General features: G+C 37.4%; 1 protein-coding gene across 5 annotated transcripts in view; it reads left to right on the top strand.

Moving 5' to 3' along the window:
- BCLAF3 (BCLAF1 and THRAP3 family member 3) overlaps positions 1-20,656 on the top strand; it is a 32,841-nt gene extending 12,185 nt beyond the window's left edge. For 3 of the 5 annotated variants that reach the window (XM_014251006.2, XM_014251010.2, XM_014251014.2), the window contains exons 5-12: positions 1,409-1,608; positions 2,262-2,376; positions 2,569-2,632; positions 3,497-3,615; positions 5,369-5,483; positions 9,383-9,478; positions 13,755-13,910; positions 15,708-20,656. In XM_014251006.2, the coding sequence (XP_014106481.2) occupies positions 1,409-1,608; positions 2,262-2,376; positions 2,569-2,632; positions 3,497-3,615; positions 5,369-5,483; positions 9,383-9,478; positions 13,755-13,910; positions 15,708-15,737 (895 nt within the window). In that variant the 3' untranslated portion in view covers positions 15,738-20,656. The remainder of the gene's footprint in view (positions 1-1,408; positions 1,609-2,261; positions 2,377-2,568; positions 2,633-3,496; positions 3,616-5,368; positions 5,484-9,382; positions 9,479-13,754; positions 13,911-15,707) is intronic. The other 2 variants (XM_005516678.3, XM_014251019.2) reach the window with 2 other exon arrangements.
- The last annotated feature ends 768 nt before the right edge of the window (positions 20,657-21,424 follow it).

Consider the following 21,424-nt stretch of genomic DNA (forward strand, 5'->3'; position numbering starts at 1 on the left):
ATTTTATACTCTTTGCACTATTTCAAAAACATGTAATACAACGGAGAGTTACAAAGACAAGTTACTGCACTTAAGGGGCTAATATTAAAGATTGAGGAAAGGGAGGTGGTGTAACGCCCATTACCCACAGCTGGGCTAGGATGAGGATTTGACTTCCTAAATGATAATGTAAGGAAAATCTTTGGGGTTTGTTGCTAACCCATAGGATGATTCCTCTATCTTGGAGCCTCTTGCTGCTGTTTTTGAAGGTCATGCACAATGGACATGGTAGCTGTTTGCAGACCAAAGAAACTACTGCATTGATTACAGCTCATTTACTGTATGGAGGGTTTGCTTCTGAAGCCAAAAGTGCTAAACATTTTATTTTTTCAAAGATAAGAACACTAATTTTACAGAAGCTGATGACTTGGAATATTCATGCTGCCTACTTTAGGCATTTAAGAAACACCCGACTTGAAATGACTCAGCTAAGAAGAATAGTTTCTTTATAAACCTGGGATCAGGTAGATAATTCAAATATCTAAATCTGAGGTTGCTTGGATTCCTTCTTGCATGCATTTATTCCCAGTTTGCTAGGGGAAAATAGATGATTTCTAGCATCTGCTAGAGGCTATTTGTGATAGAATTTTTATATGGAATTCTAGTCTTGTATGCTTCTAATGCAGTGGGGCCAGGCACATAATCACTTTGCAGAATGAACAATTGAAAGTCTTCATCCTGAAAGCTTTTACATGTGCTCTTAGAGTCCTTAATTTATCTTTTAGAATGACAAGCATTTTCCTTGCAGCAAGAACAGTAGGGTTGTTGAAGTGTTTGCTTTCTTGTCAAAATAATTTTTGAGCAGAAGTACAACCATTTGGGGTGTAAACTTTAGAATGAGTAAAAATTGACAAAAAGATGGTAAGCACGTTCTTGAGTTCACACACTGCTACTGAAGTTTCACTGCTGTTTCACTAGGCTGGCTGAAGAGATGATTCAGTTCCTAAAGATGTGAGACATTTTTTATCTCTGAACTGTTCTTGAAAATTGACTGGTAGCTCCTTATAAACAAGACACCGGCATAATTGCCTTTCAGAATTTTTCTAAAGAAGTCTATCAGGATCTTAATTTTATCTAGATTTGATAATCTAGTTGAATTAAATTTAAGTCACAATTTTTGTATTGCATGCTTCACAGAAACAAAGATTCCTGAGAGTGAAGTTATATCTTCATATTTTATTATAGATTTTTCTTCCTTTATGGCCTTACTAGTTTTTTAATTTAAAAAAGAAATAAAATGAGATTTTTGCTTTTAATCACATTTATTCTTAAAATGAACTTCTTAGTTTGTTTTGTTCTACTTGTCTATTTCAAGGTTTCAGATTTAGGTATTTGCTTTAAAATAAACTTTTTTTTTTTTTTATTCTAGGACTTCTAGTCACACTACGGAGAGACAGATGTCCCATGATCTGGTTGCTGTTGGCAGAAAAAAAGAAAATTTTCATCCAGTGTTTGAGCACATGGAATCTGTAACACAAAACATTGAAAATGACCCATCAAAAGAATTTACTCAGGAAATAATCACAATTATTCATCAAGTGAAAGGTGTCTGTAATATTTGGAGTACATGTATGTGTTTATGTATATGATTACTAAACCCAAAGCTGATGGTTTAGATATGATGTCCCTGTAAGTTTCAGGTGTTTGCCATTGGCTTCATTTGTATTTTGGCTTCCTTTTGTATTAAAGGAAAATGTAGGTTGCGGATTTAAAGTAGTTGGGTGGTGGATGCCTGCAGGAAGGTCTCAGGCCATAACTGAGGCATTATTGTGGAGATTAAAGACCAAAATGATTTTATGCTAGCATGAGCGGGTAACCTGCTTGTAGGAAACGTGACAGGAATAAAGGAGCTTTGCTGTAGTCACAGCAGTCATAGAGTCACAGAGTCATAGCTCTCTAGTTATGTATCGTTCCTTTTCAGATTAGTGTTTATGCAGATGCATCATGTTCAGTGTTGAGCTTTATCAATTCTAGTAATTTGAGTGCTACCATGCTATCATTTGCTGACAATTGAGTTTAATCTTATCAAATAAGGCTGTTTAAGTTGGGCTGGCCTAATCTTTCATTTGTGAATATTAAACTGAAAGTGAAAATAGTTTGTAATTTCATTTCAGTAGAGTTATCATGGTATCCTTAAGAATTTGTCTTTTAAAAAATAGATTTTCCCATTGTATATTTCAAATACTACAAATAACATTCTTGTATTTAATATCTCTTCACAGCAAATTATTTTGCATCTTCTGACATAACTCTACATGAACGGTTCTCAAAAATTCAGGATAAATCAAGTGCAAATACAAATGAAGTTAAAATACATTTGGATCCAGAAATTCACAGGTACTTGTTTAACTTTTTGTCTTAATTTGTTTGCGTTTAGGGTAGTTAATCTTGAGTAGACTTAACACAGTGTGAAGTTTTTATTCATTATTTTTAACTGCCTGTATCTTTGAAACACTCTGTAGCCTGGTCAAGAGTGCTTCTCCCTTTTAGTGATGGCATTTGTTTTTATGCGGTATTTTTGTGTTCCAGGAGGATTGACATGTCTCTAGCAGAACTTCAGAACAAACGAACTGTGCCATCTGAATCTCCCCAGGTACCTTGATTGCTTAACTTTTTTGGCAAGCAGTAAGTTATTATTATAGATATATTATAGATATAAGCAATGTTTTCCCCTTGCTACTGGGACATCATTTTTACATGCTGTGAAGACCAGCAGTAATTCTGAGTATTTTGAAAAAAATGCTCACCCAAGCATATTTACAGATACCACAGTGATGCAAATGTACTGTGATCACTAAGCAGTAAAATGCAGATGTGTTCTCCAGAGTAGAACTGGAGTGTGATTATTCCTGCTGCTTGAACCCCTGTCTGTTTTTAAATAATACTCAGTAAATACTGAGTCTGTGATTGATGTGTGGTTCTTGGTTTCCTTCTGGGGTTACAAAAAGCCTTCATGTTTCTTCTACCCTAATGTTACAATGACTCAAATTCCACATAATTCCTCAGAATGCTATTTTACCCCTTGATTTCATCTGGGGTCACAAGATTTTCTGTCTTCCCCTTTAAAGCTCTGCTTCCTATGGTTTAGTCACCATTCCTTTTCTATAGTACAGGGACATGGAGATTCCCCTTGATTAAGGACAGTAGAACTTCTTAAGATTTACTGAAACTTAGATGAATATTTCTGCCTTGGCAACTCCATGCAGAATTCCAGTGCTCTGTTCACTGTTTTTTAGAAACTTGTAAAAAAGCTGATGGTGCAAGGAAGGATAATTGCTTAGAACCACTTCTTACTGCTTTAGACTTTGGATCCTTGGGTTGATGTGAACCTGTCCTAAGTGCAGACATCTGAACTATGTTAACAGGTTATGTACAGGGTGCTGCCCCTGCAGGACAGAATCAGGTTGATGTTCAGTTCTTAGCAGCTAACTTGCCTTCAACCCTTCCTTTTAACTAGAACATTGTAAGAGTGTTAGAAGATCCAAATGATCTACGGTATGATATAGAAAGGAGAAGAAAAGAGAGATTGAAGAACGAAGATGAGAGAGTGTTTCATGTAGATGGTGTAACTCCAAGGTAATAAGCAAATAATCTTGTTGGCCCAAGCCTATAGTTCCCCTGTGAGCTCATTTTTGGGCCCTTCCACAGTTACATTCATGTTTGCGGTGGTTCTTTTCCACAGTCATGCCTTAAAAGTTTGACTGGGGCTGAAATTCAGCTAACATACATTGCAAACTACTTGTAATGAGGTGTTACCTTGAAAGAGGTTAAACTGCAGTGGGTAAAAATGAAAAGCAAGCACAAACTGTAGCTCTGAATGAGAAGAGAGGACAAAGTTAGTTTGAAGAAGTTTTAAGCATTTTTAAACTCCTCAATGTGCCATGTAACAACATTCTCCTGGTATTTTGCATTTCTGTAAAATATTGCATTCTAGGATGAATATATTGTTTTGTTGCCCTACTGGTTTGGTAATAAAATGTGGAACATCTGAGAATAATTGGAATTTTTCTGATTCTTGGACAGTTTGAAAACTTGTATTTTTGGAATAGCATTTTACTCCTATGGATTCCTCCAAGAGGTTTGTTAGAGGTTTTTGCCCCAAAGGTGTTTGCTAACCTCAGTCATCTTGTTTCACTTTTGATGTTGCAAAGTCAGTTGATTAGGGAGAGGGACTTTTAGTAGAATGAATTTCCAGAGTGTAATAAAATGTATCCACACAGTAGTCATAGATTCTTATGCAGATTGTTCTTCATGTGCTGCTCATAGTTCATTACAAATGCAGTCTGTAATGGCAACTAATGGCAATGTACACATTTGGAAAAAGAAACTTGTGAAGCTGTAGAAGAAATTTCTTGTATTCGAGATTCTTGAAACAAAGTTAAGGTTAACAGGTGGAAAAAAAAAAATCCCTGGACTTGCTTCATTTCCTCCAGCACACTTCCTCAGTTACTGTCCTGCTTATCTTTTGTGAGATGTGTAAATTGCTCTACCAAGTCTGGCTGCCCTGGAGTTTGTTGTCAGAGGTTCCGCTGTCAGGGTAACGTGGGCTGAGGGCAGCAATGGTGTGAATGATACGTAGAATTTTCCTGAGGTTGAGAGGTTTTAATAGCTCACATGAGATACTGTCAGTGCCTCTGAGATTATTAAGTGTGCTGCTGGTTTTTTCCTTAGATTATTTTGTAGCTATGAAAACTGTTTCTGTGCATTTTGTAAAACACAAATTCTGACTTCTGGTGGTTACTTTTCATGGGAAACGTTTTATTTAGAAGTTTATGGATACATCTGTATTAGCACCATTCTTGGTAAGAAAAAAAAACAAAGCAAAGAAACCAAAAAAACCAACCAAAACCATAAAAACAAGCAGGCAAAAGCCCAAAGCCAGAATCAGCTGCCTGTTGAGGATGAAACTGGAGGATGTAGCTGTCTCTCTAGAGCTCCTGTGGGACAGGGAATGTCATGAAAGTGAAGTCCTGTAGAGCTCCCACGGACGGTGGGGTGTGGAGGGGTGCAGAAAGCGTTTCCACCAGCGGAGGGCAGCAGTGACCGGCCGACAGCGCTCAGCCCGGGGAGCCTGGCTCCGCAGCCGGGATTTCAGGAAACAGAGTGTCCCTGCTCCTTTTCATTGCATAAGAGAATACAGATTGCTATGAAATTCTGTGCAATTTGAGCTTGGAATAGGAATTTTTTGATTGTCCTAGGAAAATTTATTTTTAAGCTGTTACTTTGCACTTGTGATACAGATGCTAGAATTAGGTAGTTTAAAATAGAGGATGTTGATATGCTGTGGCTTTAGATAGTAATTGTTCTCACTCTCTCTCTCACACATCAGGAACCAGCAAAGCTGCAATCTTTCAAAGTTACAAACATCTCAAGCTGATGGTTTCCAAAAGCCTGTGAGGTTCATTAAGCCACCTTTGAGGAAATTTATTGGGAGACCTCATCTGGTAAGCCTAAATGAAGAAATAGTAGCTCCTGCACTGTTGATGTATAATTCATATTTTGCTGCATTGTCGATGCTGATGTAAATTTAACAATCTGTGATGTCTTGCCCTTTTAAATTTTGAGTGAAGCTTTTTTATCTTCTGTTTGTGCTCAACAATAAAACTACTTATAATTTCAGTTCTAGTGCAAGAGTACTTCCTTGGATATTTTTTGAAACAGAGATTAGTATATCTGAGCTAAAACCACTTTGATACTACTTTTTCCTTTCATAAAAGAAAAGAACATAAAAGAAGTTTGTCTAATATCACATTTCTTCTACATAGTGGTGTAATTATCTAAATGATAAAATAGAAGGCCTTGTTATTGAGCAGATAATCTGAGCTAATGTTAAGTAGTTTGAGAAAAAGAATACTCTCCTGCATTCTAGTTGTCAGTGGTACAAAGGGAAGACCTGAATCTTGTGTAGGTGGTATTGTTACTGAAACAGTGTTTCTTTTCATTATGATAAAAGTTCTGAAAAGCACTTTTTTAAAATAAAAATGAGGAGCAAATCACAGAAATAACAAGAAATATCTGATAAATATTCCTGAGGATAAAATGTTAAACAATGGAATATCACAAATCTTGATTATTATGTGTATGAATCCTAGTTTTGGACAGTTTTTGTTTAGGCTATCTTTCTGTGGTTTACTTCAATACTGAAGTGGGCAAGACAGTAATATTAGGTCCAGTAGAAATAAATTTGTCTCTTGTGGAAAGTTCCTCCTAAAGAATTGTAATCAATTCCAGGTGTTTGTGCTTGTTTAACCTCGAGAACTGATGAGACCAGAAAAGCTTTTTTAATATATGCAGTATAATTCTAGATCACTTTTTTTATTTATGACTGCTGCAAAATAAGGAGGAGACTAACATAAGTTGTCATTCTCTATACACTGTAGCTAATACCCTATGGAGAGGGTTCCAGGAGCCTATGAAACTTTTGAGGTCCATCAGAAGTAGCTTTCAAGTAGTCAATTCTCAAATGTAGCTCCTTTGCACATACAAAAGTGCCTCCTTCAGTGTAAAGAAACACAAGTTTTTAACGGTGAAAAATACTACTTACTCAAGACTAAGATTCAAGTTTCCCAAAGCAAGGTAGGAATGCCTCATTGAGTATCTGCATTGGATCTGGCTGAGCTGGAGTTCATTTTCCCATAGGAGCCCTCACAGTGCTGTGCTTTGCATTGGTGGCCAGAAAGGTGCTGGTAGCACACCAGTGTTTGGCTGCTGCTGGGCAGGGCTCCACAGCATCACATGTGTCCCTCCCACTTTCCACACCACACCCAGTAGGCTGTGAGTGAGCAAGATCTTGGGAGGGGACATAGCCAGGACAGCTGACCCAAACTGACCATATGACCTCATCTGTTCAGCTAAGAGAAAGGAAATAATAATAATAATAATGAAAGCTCACAGAAAGGAAGGAGAGTGTGGGAGGTAATAGGTTATTGTGACATTTGTCTTCTGGAGCAACCACTGTGTACTGAAACCCAGCTTCCTGGGAAGTGGCTGGATATTGCCTGCTGGTGGGAAGTAGTTTTCCTTTGCTTCTGTGTGAAGTCTTTGCTTTTGCTTTATTAAACTGCTTTTTTCTTGACCCATGCAGTTTTTAAAATTTTATTTTCTCCCTCCCAACCCTGCTGAGGAGGGGAATGATAGAGCTGCTTGGTGGGTGTCTGGTGTCCAGCCAAGGTCAACCCACCACAGTAGTACTGTAATTGCAAACACAAAGGAAGTTGGTTTGAAAAAGACACTGAGTTATTGCTACATGTGGTGAAGATTAAGGAAGACTGCATTTTCGTATTTAATAGTGAACTGCAAACATGCAACTTTTAGCAAGTCCTGCATTGCAGTAAGGAGTAATTCCTTTGGAACAACAGTAGCTGTGAAAGCATAGGTATTAAAAATGCAAGACATCCTCAATGACTCTTCATGGTCAGCCTTACAGAAGCTAGTTTGCAGACAAGTAAGGAAATCAAAAACTTCAGTTAAGTAATCAAAATATTATATTTGTGATGTTAATATTCAGTAATTGAGGGTTGAGCTCAAACTTGAGAGAAACTTAGGCCTGGAAGCTACAATTGTGTATCTAAGCTTGATTGTAAGAAGTGTCCATTGTGCCCTACTGACAACAGGAGGCTAGCTAAGGAGTGAAGTAGAAAATCAGAAGTATATGTCTCCTCCCTTTTTTTCTTTTTTAATTTTAAAGGCTTTGGTTTAAGAAGTTCCTAAAAAGTGGTTTGCTCTACCTTTGCATCAAGTAGTTCTAACGTTAATATTTCTGTGAATGTACTTTAGTCTTAAGGAAAGATGGGTATCCAGAGTTAATGTAAGCTTTGTTTTAATTCCTAGAGGTTTATTTTTAACTGGGAAATTTTTCTAAATTTTTTTCTTTTTTTCATCTTGCTGGATCCCCAGCTTAAAGGAAGAGTGTACTTCAGCTAGGAGCTTCCTGATTTAATTGTATTGTATGTAGAAGGTTAATTGGATTTTGTGGAGTAGTGTCTTTGTTTTCTTAGAATAAGAAAGGAATGGGAAATTCCTTTCTTTTTCTTGGAAAACCCATTTTGGTCTCACTTCGTTAAATCTTTCTTGCTCTCTTTTTGTTCTCTGAATCCCTTCTTGTCAAAGTGTTGTAAGAAGCTGAATAGTTGACTTGTAGGCAATAACACAGTCTAAAAAAGAAAAAACAAAGCTAACTTAAATCCTAGTTAGAGGTTATCTTGATTCTAACACCATTCCATTATATTTTTAGCCCCCTGTCTCCCCACACCATTATTAACAGTGTTACCAGAAAGGTTTCGTAGTTTGTTAGAGGACAGAAATTCTGGGAACAGGAAATCACACATTTGCATTTATTGTTAAAGATTAGTATATATGAAATATTTCAGGAGAGTTGTCTTCTTAGGTTCTTTTTAAAACATATTTCAAGCTGATGAAATTTCTTTTGAGAAAACAGAGTTCAACAGCATTGGAATGCTTCTATGATTATTCAAGAGCAGACCATAATTATTTGATTGCTTAGAGTTCATTAGCATGTCTGTTCTGTCTGCATGGAGGACTTTAATGTAGTATATGCAAGTATATGCCAATGCTGCTGTAAATATTGGTAATCATATGCAATGATGGATGAGAGTGACATCCTCTAGAAGTACCTGTTATAGCAAAAGTTGGAAAAGAGCCAAAATGTGCAGGTAGGTCAGTGGCTGGAGGAGTGCTCTGTTTTAGGCAACCACAGCTGTTTGACTGCAGCTGTTCAGTGTGTTGACAAAACAATTTCAATACTAGTTCTCTGTGTGACTTGCTTTTGGAATTGTGCTTCTGTGACAGGCAAGCAATTCTCAAATGCATTCCTGAAATATGGAGTTATAAGTAGCATTTTCTAAGGACCTCGAAATGCTACAGGTTGTTTGTTCGCTGTGGAGGTATGTCTGTGCTACACACTAACCTGTGGTGGCCATGTGCTAACCAGGAGGTACAGAGTACCAATCTTGTTGCCCCTCTTCCTGATGCAAGCAGTGACTGCTGTAGCAGCCTGTCTGCTATACTTGATACATGCAAGTTGAGGCATGTGTTCTGGGAGGGAGGGATGGAGAACCTTAGCTGGGTTGTCAGCTGCTTAGTTCTCTCCAAGAGGATGACATTCCAGGAGGATGGTCTGTATCATCTTCAGCTTCTGTGGGCTCTGCTGTCCCTTTGGCCAGCCTGGACTGCAGGCCCAATGCTCCTGTTACTCCTCTTCCTTCAAAGAGTGTCATTGTGTCAAACACTACAAGACTGAAAGCGTTTGTTAGTATAACCTGAAAAAAATTTTTTTTTTCTTGAATAATTTAATAACATGAAGCTATAACTGTTTTCCTACTAGAATTCTTACTATTCTTCAAAACCAAGTGACATGTACCCCTACAGCCGCATTAGAGGACATCTTGAAAATGCAGGACCCATCAGAAGGCACTTTAAGGTACAGATCGGCTTTTATCAGATGTTTGTTATATAGAATGGTGGTCAAACCCATTGAGTTTGGTAACAGGAGACATGCTTTTGAATGTATTAAGTGCCATGAAAAATAGTGTCATCAAAGCCTAATTGTTTTTGTTGGAGTAATGGGAAGCTTAGCTTTAGTAGGTAAGAGGGCTGGCAGTGGATTGAGGAGGTTGTCCAGTGTTGTATGCAGACAGTTGAAATAAATAGGTTCCTGCAGAGTCAGGAATAAGAATTGCATGAATTCCACAATGACTAGAAAACTCATCTATCCAAAACCCAAGCTGCTGAGCTTTTTTTCTTCAAAAGATGTCAATGGGACAGAAGCCTGAACTTTTTCCAAAGGCTGAAAGATGTAAGTTGTGTTACTGTTAAAACTGTTATTTTATTAACCCGTTCATGTATGGATTTCTGGATATGTAATGTCTTGTGAATACCTTCATACTGCTAGCTAGGTGTTAAAAGATATTTAAAGAAGTGTGGTTTAATTCTTGGAGCCTCAAGAGGGTAGAGATGGGCAACTGTGCTTCTTTCTCAGAAGAAAGTGGCCACCTAATGTCTTTTAATCATAAAATATATCCTGTGTTCAGCAGAAAAAGCATTTCCTTTTCTGTTGACAGTGGCATGCTATACATGGGTCCAGTTAGAGTTGTTGATGTGAGAAAAGTATTAATCAAATCTAGAACAACTTATAATAATTTTCCAAATTGAAATACATTTTTAACATGAATTCTTAAAAGTAAAGCAATATACAATAGATAGTCACCTTTTCTGTTTTGTAGATAGTGAAGTAAAATTTTAAGGCTAACTAGCTGTCATTTTTGGATGAAACTTCAAAAGGTGGGGAAGTGTAGATGTGAGTTGTGAGGGGTTTTTTTCCCTTCCTTCCCCTGCCCCAACATACCAACTGTTGTATAAAAAGACTTTCTCCAATTCAGGTGTGCTTTGCCACCCAACCTTAGTCAGATAGCTAAACTAACACCAACAAAAACTGCTGTCTTTATGCTGCTGGGGAAAGTATTTTTCTAAGTTAAAAAGTTCAAAGTGTTCAAAACCTGACAGAAGTATTTCAACACCTAAGAAGATATTTAAGCCTATTATTCTGTATCCCCTCTGTATTGTCAGCCTCCAGGTGATGGAGGAATCTGGCACTGGATCCCTGAGGCAGTGTTGGTAGTTGATGCTTCTTTCATTTACATCATTCTGCAGTTCTGCTGATTCTACAGGCAGGAAAGTGTCCATTTAAGTTGTCACCTCACATATATATGAATATTGCAGTACCCAGTGATCTGTCCCATGATGCTTTAATATTTATGGGGAAAATGGCATATGTTTTGCAGTTTGTTTATGTGTATAGCACTTTTATCATTGCCATGGAAACAGTGGTGTTGATTTGACTTAGTTTCTTTAAATTTTTACACTTAAATTCCTCTTACACAACAGTTTTTCTTGCTGTGCTGTTGGTGAAATGGAGGTGACTTGACTATCTTCTACACACAGGACTTTCTTGGCTAATTATTTGAAAGAACAACATACAAAGAAACAAAAACCTCATACAGAATTCTATTCTCTGCCTTCCCCTCTTCCCGCCTACCCAAAAAAATCAAGCCCGACATGATTTTTTCTTGATATATAAAATGGGGACATTTAAGCTTAATAAACAAAAAGTGATGCATACTAAGAGTATTTTGAAAAAACATATGGTCTGCACTATGTTAAACTTTTTGGGAACAGAAAAAACTGCTGTTCTAAAATATCTTTAAAAGGATCTGGAGAAGTCTTACAAAATTCAAAAGGTCTTTTTTTTAATGGCCCTTTACCATGAATCGCTAAGTTAGCCTTTAAGTAAGTAAATGCAAAGTAATATTTAAAACTAAGCTGCATTCACTGCTTAAAAAAAGTTCAGTGTATTACTGGCTGTATCAGGGTCACCCCTGCCAGCAGCTTAGCACCACACAGCTGCTGCCCACCCTCCCCTCAGCTCCCTTCTTCTCCCAGCAGGATGGGATGGAAAATATGGAGAGCGAAGGTGAGGGATTTCACAAATTGAGATGAAGACAGTTTTAAGTAGTGAAGAAAAAAATGGTGCAAAGGCAGTCACTCACCACCTGTCACCAGGTGACTGATGCCCAGCTGGTCCCTAAACAATGGCTACTTGCTCCAAAACCCCCTTCCCTCCGTTTCTGTTGCGTAGGAGGAGATTCTGTGGTGTGTAACATCCCTACTCAGCTTGGGCCACCTGTCCTGGCTATGTCCCCACCCAGCTTCTTGCCTGCCCTGGTGTCCTTGCTGAGCAGCAGAGTAAGGAAAGAGGAGAAAGCGTTGGTGCTGTGCAGGTACTGCTGGGCAATAACCAAAACACTGGTGTGCTACCAGTGCAGTTTTAGTCACAAATCCAAAACACAACATCATGCACGCTGCTGTGAAGAAAATTTAACTCCATTCCTGCCACACTCAGTGGTATATATATATGTGCTCATATACCCTTATTTTAGAGCTTCAGGCTCCTAGGGGTTGTCATTAGCATTATGTATAAAATAGTCTTAATGTAAAACCAAATGCTACTTTAGCAGACTCTTTTCTTATTTCTGGACCAGAAGTTAATGATGTTTTGCACATACTTTAGATTATCTCGTTTTGCTAGAAGCTGTGTGTGACTGAGGTGGCTACATGCCAAATGTGTATATAAACTTTGTCTGCAGCTGATGCTGTTCTACACTAATATTACTGCTGTGTCCTTCCCTCCCCACTTACAGAACATGTAGATGCTTGAGTTGGAACTTCTAAGCTGTTTGTAAGGCAATATTCAGTATCTTGCAGCTTTCCCCCATCCCTTACTTGTTCTGGTCCTTTGTTTATTGTCATACAATTGCAGTGGCAGACCACCATGGCCTCCTTTCTAGTCACTGAAGTCAAAGGGTACCATAGCAGGAGTGGGAAGATGGGAACTTTTAATGCTGTGTTCAGGGTGTTAATCCAATTAAAAGTGCCCTTCAGTTTTCCCTGTGATAGGCATATACCCATCTAATACAACCTAGTGCAAGGAAGTTCTTTATGCCTGCACTCTGCTACTTTTCAGGAAAGTGATTGGCATTAAATAGGCACTTGCAAGTGTCCTCCATCACAGTAATCCTGCAGGAATGGTGGGGCCAGCTTCTCACTTGTCTCCTGCAAAGTAGGTGGATGAAATGATTTGGGAAATTACAGAACCTCTGCATTTGCATAAAGAAACCTCTGTTCTGTACAGTTATTTCTTTATTGTTCACCAGCCACACAGTGGAAAAAGTGGTACTGAAGTTACTGCAGCCTCAGAGCATGTGGTTTTTCTTGAAGCGATCCTTACTCTGTCAAAGGGAGACAGATTTCACCAAGGGAATTTTGTCATGCTCAAGAAGGGCTATTTCTATGACATATTTTGTTTTTTCCTACCCTTCAAAGGTAATTGTAAAATATAAGAAAAATTTATGTGATCAAAGGGTTTTCTCTGGTTTTAGATGAAAACCCCTTGTTTAAATTTGGTGTGGGTTTTGGAACTATGGAAAATTATGTAAAATAAGGTTTTTATTATTCTAAAGATTTTTACTGCCTATTTTATTTGAGATCTGAGTGCCTAGGAATGAAAATCTTTTTCAAACTTTAGCTGCTGTGATCAGTGTTGATCTTTCTATATCCTTTCTGTGTTTTTATAATGCCTTTCACCTTTAAATCTTCTGATACTTCTGTTACCTCTGCTCCTAGCCACACTAGGTTAGCTTGCAGTATTCCAGTGTGGAAGTATCAAAGGCATAGAGGATGCCTATGTGTTCAGACTGTCAGACATTAAAGCTCTAGGAAAAACATATGTACTGACTTGTGTTGGTGTGACTCTGTAGACTCCACACGTGTGCCTGTGCTGCAGGCTTGGTGTCACTGAATTTGGTAGTGGCAGTGAGGTGTTGTCTGAAATTTTTTTGTTGATGCAGTGTGCCTCATTAACGGTTGAAAAAATGTTAAAATGTTGTCCAATACATTTCTTTTTTTTCTACAAGGAAGATAATTTCAGATGTTTTAAACAGCAAGTGCAGTACACCAGTTCTTTGAGCTGTGTGGTCTGAAGAATAAAATAAATGAACATAAATAAGAGGGTGTGCACTTGCAAATGCATGCCTTTGTCCTTGAGTGTGGAAGTTTTACATGTGAATAACTGTAAATATGAACTTTGGAGTTTTGGTGCCTCATTTTGCACATTTTTTTCTTCCTTTTTGCCACCTTTACAGAGTAACTTTGCAGATGGCCGTTTGCAACCCCATTATAAATCAGGCTTAGTGCAGAAGGGTTTATATATTCAGGCTAAGTACCAGCGATTGCGTTCTGTTGGTGTAAGGGGATTTGCCACTAATAAATTCAGAGATGGATTTTTCAGGAAAGAAAAGGTAAGTTGGATTAATTTATTTTTCACTAAGCCATTTGTAAAAATATGCATATTCATAAGATCCATTTTGATTTTGGAATCTCCATGGAATGATTTAGACGGGATTTTCTGGGATATTGTCTCTTTGTACTTCACTGGCAAACTTGACTGTGCACTCCTGTTTCCTCCCTGTTTATTCTATGGGAACTTGCTGAAACTTGCTTTGGGTAACTGCAAATCAAAGGTACCCTCTGAGATTTTGTGGCTGCTTCTTGTTTCAATATTTTTTCCTTGAGCTCAGCTGATTTCTTCCTATTGAGAGGACCAGAAATTGTCCCTTTGTGGAACGAAATGTTCTGTCCTGTTAAATCTGACAGAAGGATATTAATATTTTTTTTTTAATACATCTGTGTGCTTCTTCTTTTTGTTATGTTACTGTAATTATGTGGTTTAAAGCATGCACTGGAGTGCTGCTCTGAACAAGACTTCCTGCTCAATATAACGTCTTGTGTAAAATGGTTTGATAAGCTTAAACTGAAATAGGCACATCTGATTTATGGTGTTTTGATTTGTAGTGTATATGGGCCAACAATAATCTTGAACTGCAGAAGAACTTTTGAACCATATAAAATGTTGCAGCTTTTGTGAGGATCAGTTAAAACATACTAAATCCTTTATTAGAATTGATCAAAGTAGTATGAAGTTCCTTGTGACATCAGGGAATTGGATTAGATGACCTACACAGCCCCTTGCAATTCTGTGCTCTGTGTGAGTTTGTGTTTTATAACTCTGTGTCCATCCAGCTACAAGTAAATACACTTGAGTGAATAAGTGTTTGTAGTTTGGATTAGAGTTTAGCTCTTGGTGCACAGAAGCACCTTAAAGCACAGGTTCTTACAGCTGTTTGCAGAACTCCTCAAGTTTACAGCTCAGTTGGCAGAAGAAAAAGTCCCCAAAACTCCTTAAGGAAGCACACATGTTAAAAACAAGCCAAAATAAAAAAATAAAAAAAAAAAACAAAAAAAAACCCAAAAAATCCCCAACCATCAGAAAGAAAACCAAGCACTTGAAACAAGGTAAAGAGATCACTTGTTACTGGAGTATTTGGGCAAATGTCTTTTATATTTGCATGGGCTCTGAGAAGTAAAATCTGTGAAGGTTAAATTGAATTTGAATTAGTGGAAAATAGGAGAAAGATATCTCCCCCCACCCCCCCACCCCCCCCCCATAAAAATATGACCTTGTAAAATGGGTATAGAAGTGTTACAATTTTGTTGTATTTAGCTATTCCAAATAATTTCCAGTGTTCTTCTATAACTGGCTGTTAAGATTCTTCTCTGGAACCTATAAAGCATACTTAAAACATTCTGGCTACTAGATATTACGATTTGAATCAGAGAATCGGTGAGTTCTGAATTCTGTTTTTATTTTTTAGGCCTGATGAATTTGAGTGTGTCTGAGTTAAAGTAAAAGAAATCCTGAAGAATACGTATGACAACCATTTTCTTAACAGCATACTGTTTACTGGTTGGCTAATTCCTAAAAACCAAAACTGTTGCTGAAATTGTAGCGCTTTGCCTATTGTAATGATAAAACTTGTCAAGATCTGTTAAACAGGTCTGAACATCTTTATTTCACTTTATTTAATTTAAAATAACAATGCTGCATATGTGTTTTCTAAGGTACAGTCTTTCTAATTGTGCTGTTTGAATCCATAATTGAAAGAACCTTGCATTTTACATACAGTACTTAGGCAGGTTGGAAGGTTTTTTCTGCTATTACAACTGACAATAATGATTTTTTTTTTCCCCCTGTGTAGGGAAATCTAAATATTGCAACAGAAACCTGAACTGAACTGAGATCCTGAAGTTGAAACAGATAACACAGCAAAGGGAGCATCTGTTTGGTTTTTGACAACTTTCTCAAGACTTAAAATAGGATAAAGGAACTAATGCTGTAACTTTCTTGATTAAAAAATAACTTTATTTTGAATGCTGCAGAACTTTTTTACAGTTTTAATAATTGCTTTTAAAGTACAGTATTCAATTGAAACATCATATTATGTACCTTTAGTTCTGTTTGCATACCAGTTTCAAGTAAGGAAGTCATTGAAGGGAGTCTTATTTATTGAATACTTTTTCTCTAAGCATGATGTTACAGATGGAACTTGAGTTGTTATACCCAGAGGTTTATATGTTGAAAGTTTATTGCTAATGTAATAATAAAAAGAAAAAAAAAAAAAGTGCCTGAATTGTTTGGTAATAGCACATTAGCTCAGGATTTTCCAATTAATGACCTTTTAGGTTGTGCAATAGATTTTACACCTCTGTTCAGTCATTTCCATAAAACAGTATTTTGTATTACTTTGGGTTAATAATATACTTGGGTTTCTGATGTGTATATACATTTGTAAATTGTTAGAACATTGGGACAACTTTCAGCATTTGATTAAAATTAATGGTAACAGGCAGGTATGGAAAGTACTGTAGCAGTTACTTATAACTGCAGTGGAAGCATGCTTGAGTTTGTTAGAAGATTAGTTGGTCTCTATTCCAAATTATTCTGTCTCATTATATTTTGGTGTATGAGATTCTTGACCAAGCCACATGTTTTTCTAATCTTTTTCATCATAAATGATTCGGTGATTTTGTGAATTCTAAAACTGGAGCGTGAAGTATTCAATTACAAGAAAAACAAGAAGTGTAAGTTTTTGAAAGCATGTCTTCTAACAAAGAAATTGTTCATAATTGAAACTGCTATAAATGCAGATAACTGGTGATTTTGTTCAGAATGAGTCTCTGAAGTTTACCATACTGCAGTATTGTTAGGCTGTGTGCAAAACTCAAAGAGCCAGACCTGTTTCATAAGCAGCTATAAACAGTATTGTGTTTATTTCCTGTTTATAGCCTTTGCCTTAATTCATTATCTATGGTAGGGGTTGTGTGTATGTATTGCAGATTTGTTTGGATTTCTTATTGACAGTAAATTAAAGATGCATAACATGTAGTCTTAAGAGATGCTCTTTTTCAAGAAAAAAGTTGTTCACAATATCCTCAATACATATAGGCAGATGTATTTCCATATAGAATGCAGGCTAGTCTCTGTTGTGGCTGGTAGACCAGAATTCCAATTCTGGGTTAGAGGTATGCTCACAGAAAAGGAAATTTGGTTTTTTTGGGTGGAAAGCCAGAATGTGATTTCTGCATGCTTTTTTGTAATGTTTTTTTCCACAATGCCTTCAGTAGAGAGACTGTTTGAAAATGTAGTTATGGTTCAGAACAGCTAAAATTACTGTGACTTGAGCTCCTCAGTTCATGAGTGTTCTGCTTAATGTTCATAGAGAATAAGGCAGGAAGCGTGCAACATTCATTGATGTCACCGTCATTCAATAACAGATGGTTTGTTTCTAAAACACTGAAGTTTTCAGTTTAAATAACAATCAGTAATTTAACTAGTTTTTCAGTAACCCTGACATGCATAGACAAAATGGGAAATGGAAGGGAAGGAACTCCCTGGACAAATAGAGGCAGGCAACCTTTTGCAGATAAGAAAGTGGTTTTTTGCTTAATGCTGTCAGTGATGAATCTGGCAGTTATCCTGTGTGGATTTACTGGGAGATAAAAATTAGGAACTGAAACAACAGGTTAAATGAGTCAACCCCAAGCAAATGTGGAGTAGCTGCAGTTCTGATCAGGCTGCTGGGGAGTGCTGCACATGCCCTGCCAAGGGGGACAGGTTTGTCCTGAAACCAACAAGTCCTTCCCACAGCTCTGCATGTGCACTGTAAAAGATGTGAGAAATGAAACTATATATGATATAGGACAACTACTGAGGCTATATTGTCATATTCAACAGGATACTACTGTGTCTGTAAGCTTCCTGCAGTGTTTTTATTAAACTCTGGAAGAGAACTCTTTGTTGAGCAAATGGGAAAAGTGTATACATGAAGAAACTTCTGACATGGTAGTTTTGCTAACACTGTTTGGAAGTAATGCTGGAGTAGTCAGACTTCAGTCAGTTAATGCTGCTTTAACCAGGTTTCAACATGGGACTCCTGATTTTGTGCTTTATTTTATCTGATTAGATATCAGCATGATTAGATATCTCTAATTTGTTTTGTACTTTACAGTTTAGCTTTGTGTTTATTTCTACAGCTGTGAGCAACATATTGCAAAGAAGTTTGTGGTTTTTTGACTTGTTTGCTGATTTGGTTCCCCAACCCTTTGGTCCTAAGATGAATGTCATATGAAATGTAGTCACTGTTTCAATTGGTTTATCTTTTGTATGATCCCATTTGCTCAAATTACATTCTTTACTGATAATTTTACTTAATTTTGGATTCCGTCATGATAAAACCTCTTACATTCTAAAAAGTGCATACAGAAATAATGAATTTTATAAAAATTCATGGCTTAGGTGCTAGAAGCATCTACTCTATAATTTGATGTGAGACATTGCTGTGTAGATTTATCTTTGTGAATTACAGAGACTTGTGTGTATATACTCATACCCAATTCAGCTTGTTTATTGTTTTAGCACAGAAAATTCTGTTGTACTGGCATACAATGTTTGGTTGAGGGCAATGTATTGAAGTTACTGTTTGAGTTGTGAAGGCACAAGAAAAAGGGTTAAGTAGAAGAAAGGTCAATTTACTTGAATAACCTGGTGCCTTTCGGTATTGTGACTGCATTGTAGAAAACACATGTACAAAGACTTAAGTACTTTGCATTCTTTTTAGTGGAAGCATGGACTGATAACAGTTCTTGTTAAAATAACTGTTTACTTTAAATAGGTGTGTAAGCCTCTGTAGGAAAACAGTGACTTTCATGAGTAAATTTGTCACTGTTTGCATTGGAAGGGCAAGTTAAAAATGTGATTGTCTTAAGAACTTTCTAGCTTTCTGTTTTATACTTTGAAAATACAAATGTGAATTGCCTTTGTTTTGTTTAGCTTGAAATGTTAAATGCTGTCATTTTCAGTTGTTCTCATGTGAAATTTTATTTTTAATTGCTATCCAAAATGCAATGGGTTTAATATGACTAGTCTTCCTTTTAAGTGTCTGAAATACTAAGTTGTTATGATGTTAGCATTTATATTGCTGATCCATTTAATTTCTGCATAAATTGATTAGAATACTTATTTTAAATTTGTAATGATTGAGTTCACAAGGTTAACAAAATTCTGAGGCTAGTAAGAAGCAACACATTGCAAGGTTTGTATAAGCTTGCCTTAACTCTAATAATTGCATGTTTGAAATCATTTTACCTGATGGATTTAGATGGTCTTGAGACATGAATGTAACTGTCTCAACTCAGGTAACTGATAGCAGAGGATAGGAGTAAATCCAGCTGATAATCACCTGCTGCGTAATGTTCACCTGCTCCCATCTTCCCTAGGGCCCCAGGCTGATATGTTAAGTTTTCTTTAAATGAACTTAGTTGCTTTAAAAACAGAATCAAACCCCAAGATTAGGCTTTTGTGGCATTAAAAGCAGAGTTCTCAAAACTTGCTCGTTATGCATCAGAAGGTCATTTTCTGCCTTGTCTGTGAAATGGATAATGAGAGTCGCTTGGAGAAGATCATAAAAGATCGTAACAAAGAGAGACTGATTTCTCAGTATTCACCTTAGAAGACTGTAAATAGAGGGATTTCTTCACTTTCGCATTGAAAGCCACCTCTTGCCTTTCTTTAAGCATCTGAACAGCAATCTACAAAGTTCTTTATGGGAGAGCCCTCTAAAAGACAGACTTCAGACTTGTACCCTAATGAATCTGAAAAAAAGATGTTTCTGCACATAACATTGACCCTTGACAGACTTCATTCCATTGCTGCAGAATTTGAAGATAAGAAGTTCTTCAGCCTCCTTACGAAGGAAAGAAAGAATAAAAGCCATTTCAAGATCTTTGAAAGCCTCCTTGTGACACTTGACTCCCTAATAGACTATAAGGATGGACATTTAAATGTGTTTGGTTTTGAGCTTTGTGACCATTATTTTTCAGTGTCAAGATCAAAGAAAACTCTTGTCATAACACCTGCCCCTTCCTTCTATGCCTGGTGGTTTTTTTGGGAGAGATTTTGAGTAGGTATTTAGCCACATGGTTTAATACCCTGCCACTTTTAATGCAGTTTTATTCTGTTCATTGCTCTGAATTTTGTCTAAGTAGTCTAAGCCTCATGTTGTGTTTTAATATTTCATTTTCTGTAAATAATGTAGTAGATGGCTTTCATTTTGTGACTGGCTTCTTACATCTTTAGTATTGAGGGGAAGAGGCAGTGGAAACAGTTGTTGTTTGAGTGTGTTCTTCAAGGAATAAAAAAAAGCCTCATTGTTTTAAGAATAGCAGGAATTTTTTACTCCCAGTTGAATGAGGGGCACTAATGTCCACTTCTAAGGAATAGATTGTTGATGTTATTTATACTGTAGTTTCTCAAGGACTATCTAATGTGTGTATGTGTACATGTATGTGCACATGAGAACACACTGTTAGAGAAGCCTTTAATGTAATTATTTGTAAGTGTGGATAAGAAATGACATTTTTAAACTACTGAAGCTGGAGTTAAATGCAAATGCATTTTAAGTCTGTAGTCTTTGAGTCCACAACGGTGCTTTTGACAATGTTACCCCATATCTAAAAGCCTCGTTCATAAGGATATATAGTAAGATGTAGGTATGTTTATATGTATGTTTAACATAGTTTATATAAAATAAATGTAAATTTTGTTTCTACAGACAATAAATGTTTTCACGAAATTTTTACTGATAAATAATTCAGTGATTTGATTCAGTTATTAATGTTGGTGTAATTTTCAAGGTAAAAAAAAAAGCTATTTTCAAAATTTCTTGTGCAGGGAGTGGAAAAGTACAGAAATGTTATATTTTGTGAGTGGCAGTTTTCTGTTTTCACATACAAATTAACTACCTGAGGTTATAAGAAGCTGGTTTTGCTTACTCTTTCATTAATAGTCAAGGTGCTCGTGCTGTAAAATGTTACCTATACTTTTTTTTTTTTTTTTTTTTAAATCTGCGCTTTCCCTCTGCTGCTCTTGTAGGTTTTCTCCCAAGGGTCTTTACCTGTGGAAAGACGTGCCTGTGCAGAGGGCTCCCCACCCTCCTACCATGCCTTTCTGTCCAGACATGTTACTGATGTGCACACTGGTACTGTAGCAGGGGTTTCACATCTTCCTGCAGTGCCAACAACCCGTGCTCCTGTGCGACGCTGCTCTTTTTAGTTAATCATAAACATTACCCCAAAGGCACTCTTCATCTTCCCTTTTTGTCTTTTCTTCCTTCTTTCCCTGCTCCTGACCCCAGACCTGTGGCGGTGTGTGCGGGGAAGGTGGGCCGGGCAGAGACGAGGGACAGCTGCGGCGCTGCCGGTGCATTTCCCGGTGGCTCAGAAAGCAGAGCCCCGGGGCAGGGCAGGGCAGGGCAGAGCCCCGGGGCAGGGCAGGGCAGGGCAGAGCCCCGGGGCAGGGCAGGGCAGGGCAGAGCCCCGGGGCAGGGCAGGGCAGGGCAGAGCCCCGGGGCAGGGCTGC

Source organism: Pseudopodoces humilis, chromosome 2 (genome assembly GCF_049639895.1).
Source record: "Pseudopodoces humilis isolate 2021_Gansu_Grassland_sample_001 chromosome 2, ASM4963989v1, whole genome shotgun sequence".
Taxonomy (NCBI): Eukaryota; Metazoa; Chordata; class Aves; order Passeriformes; family Paridae; genus Pseudopodoces; species Pseudopodoces humilis.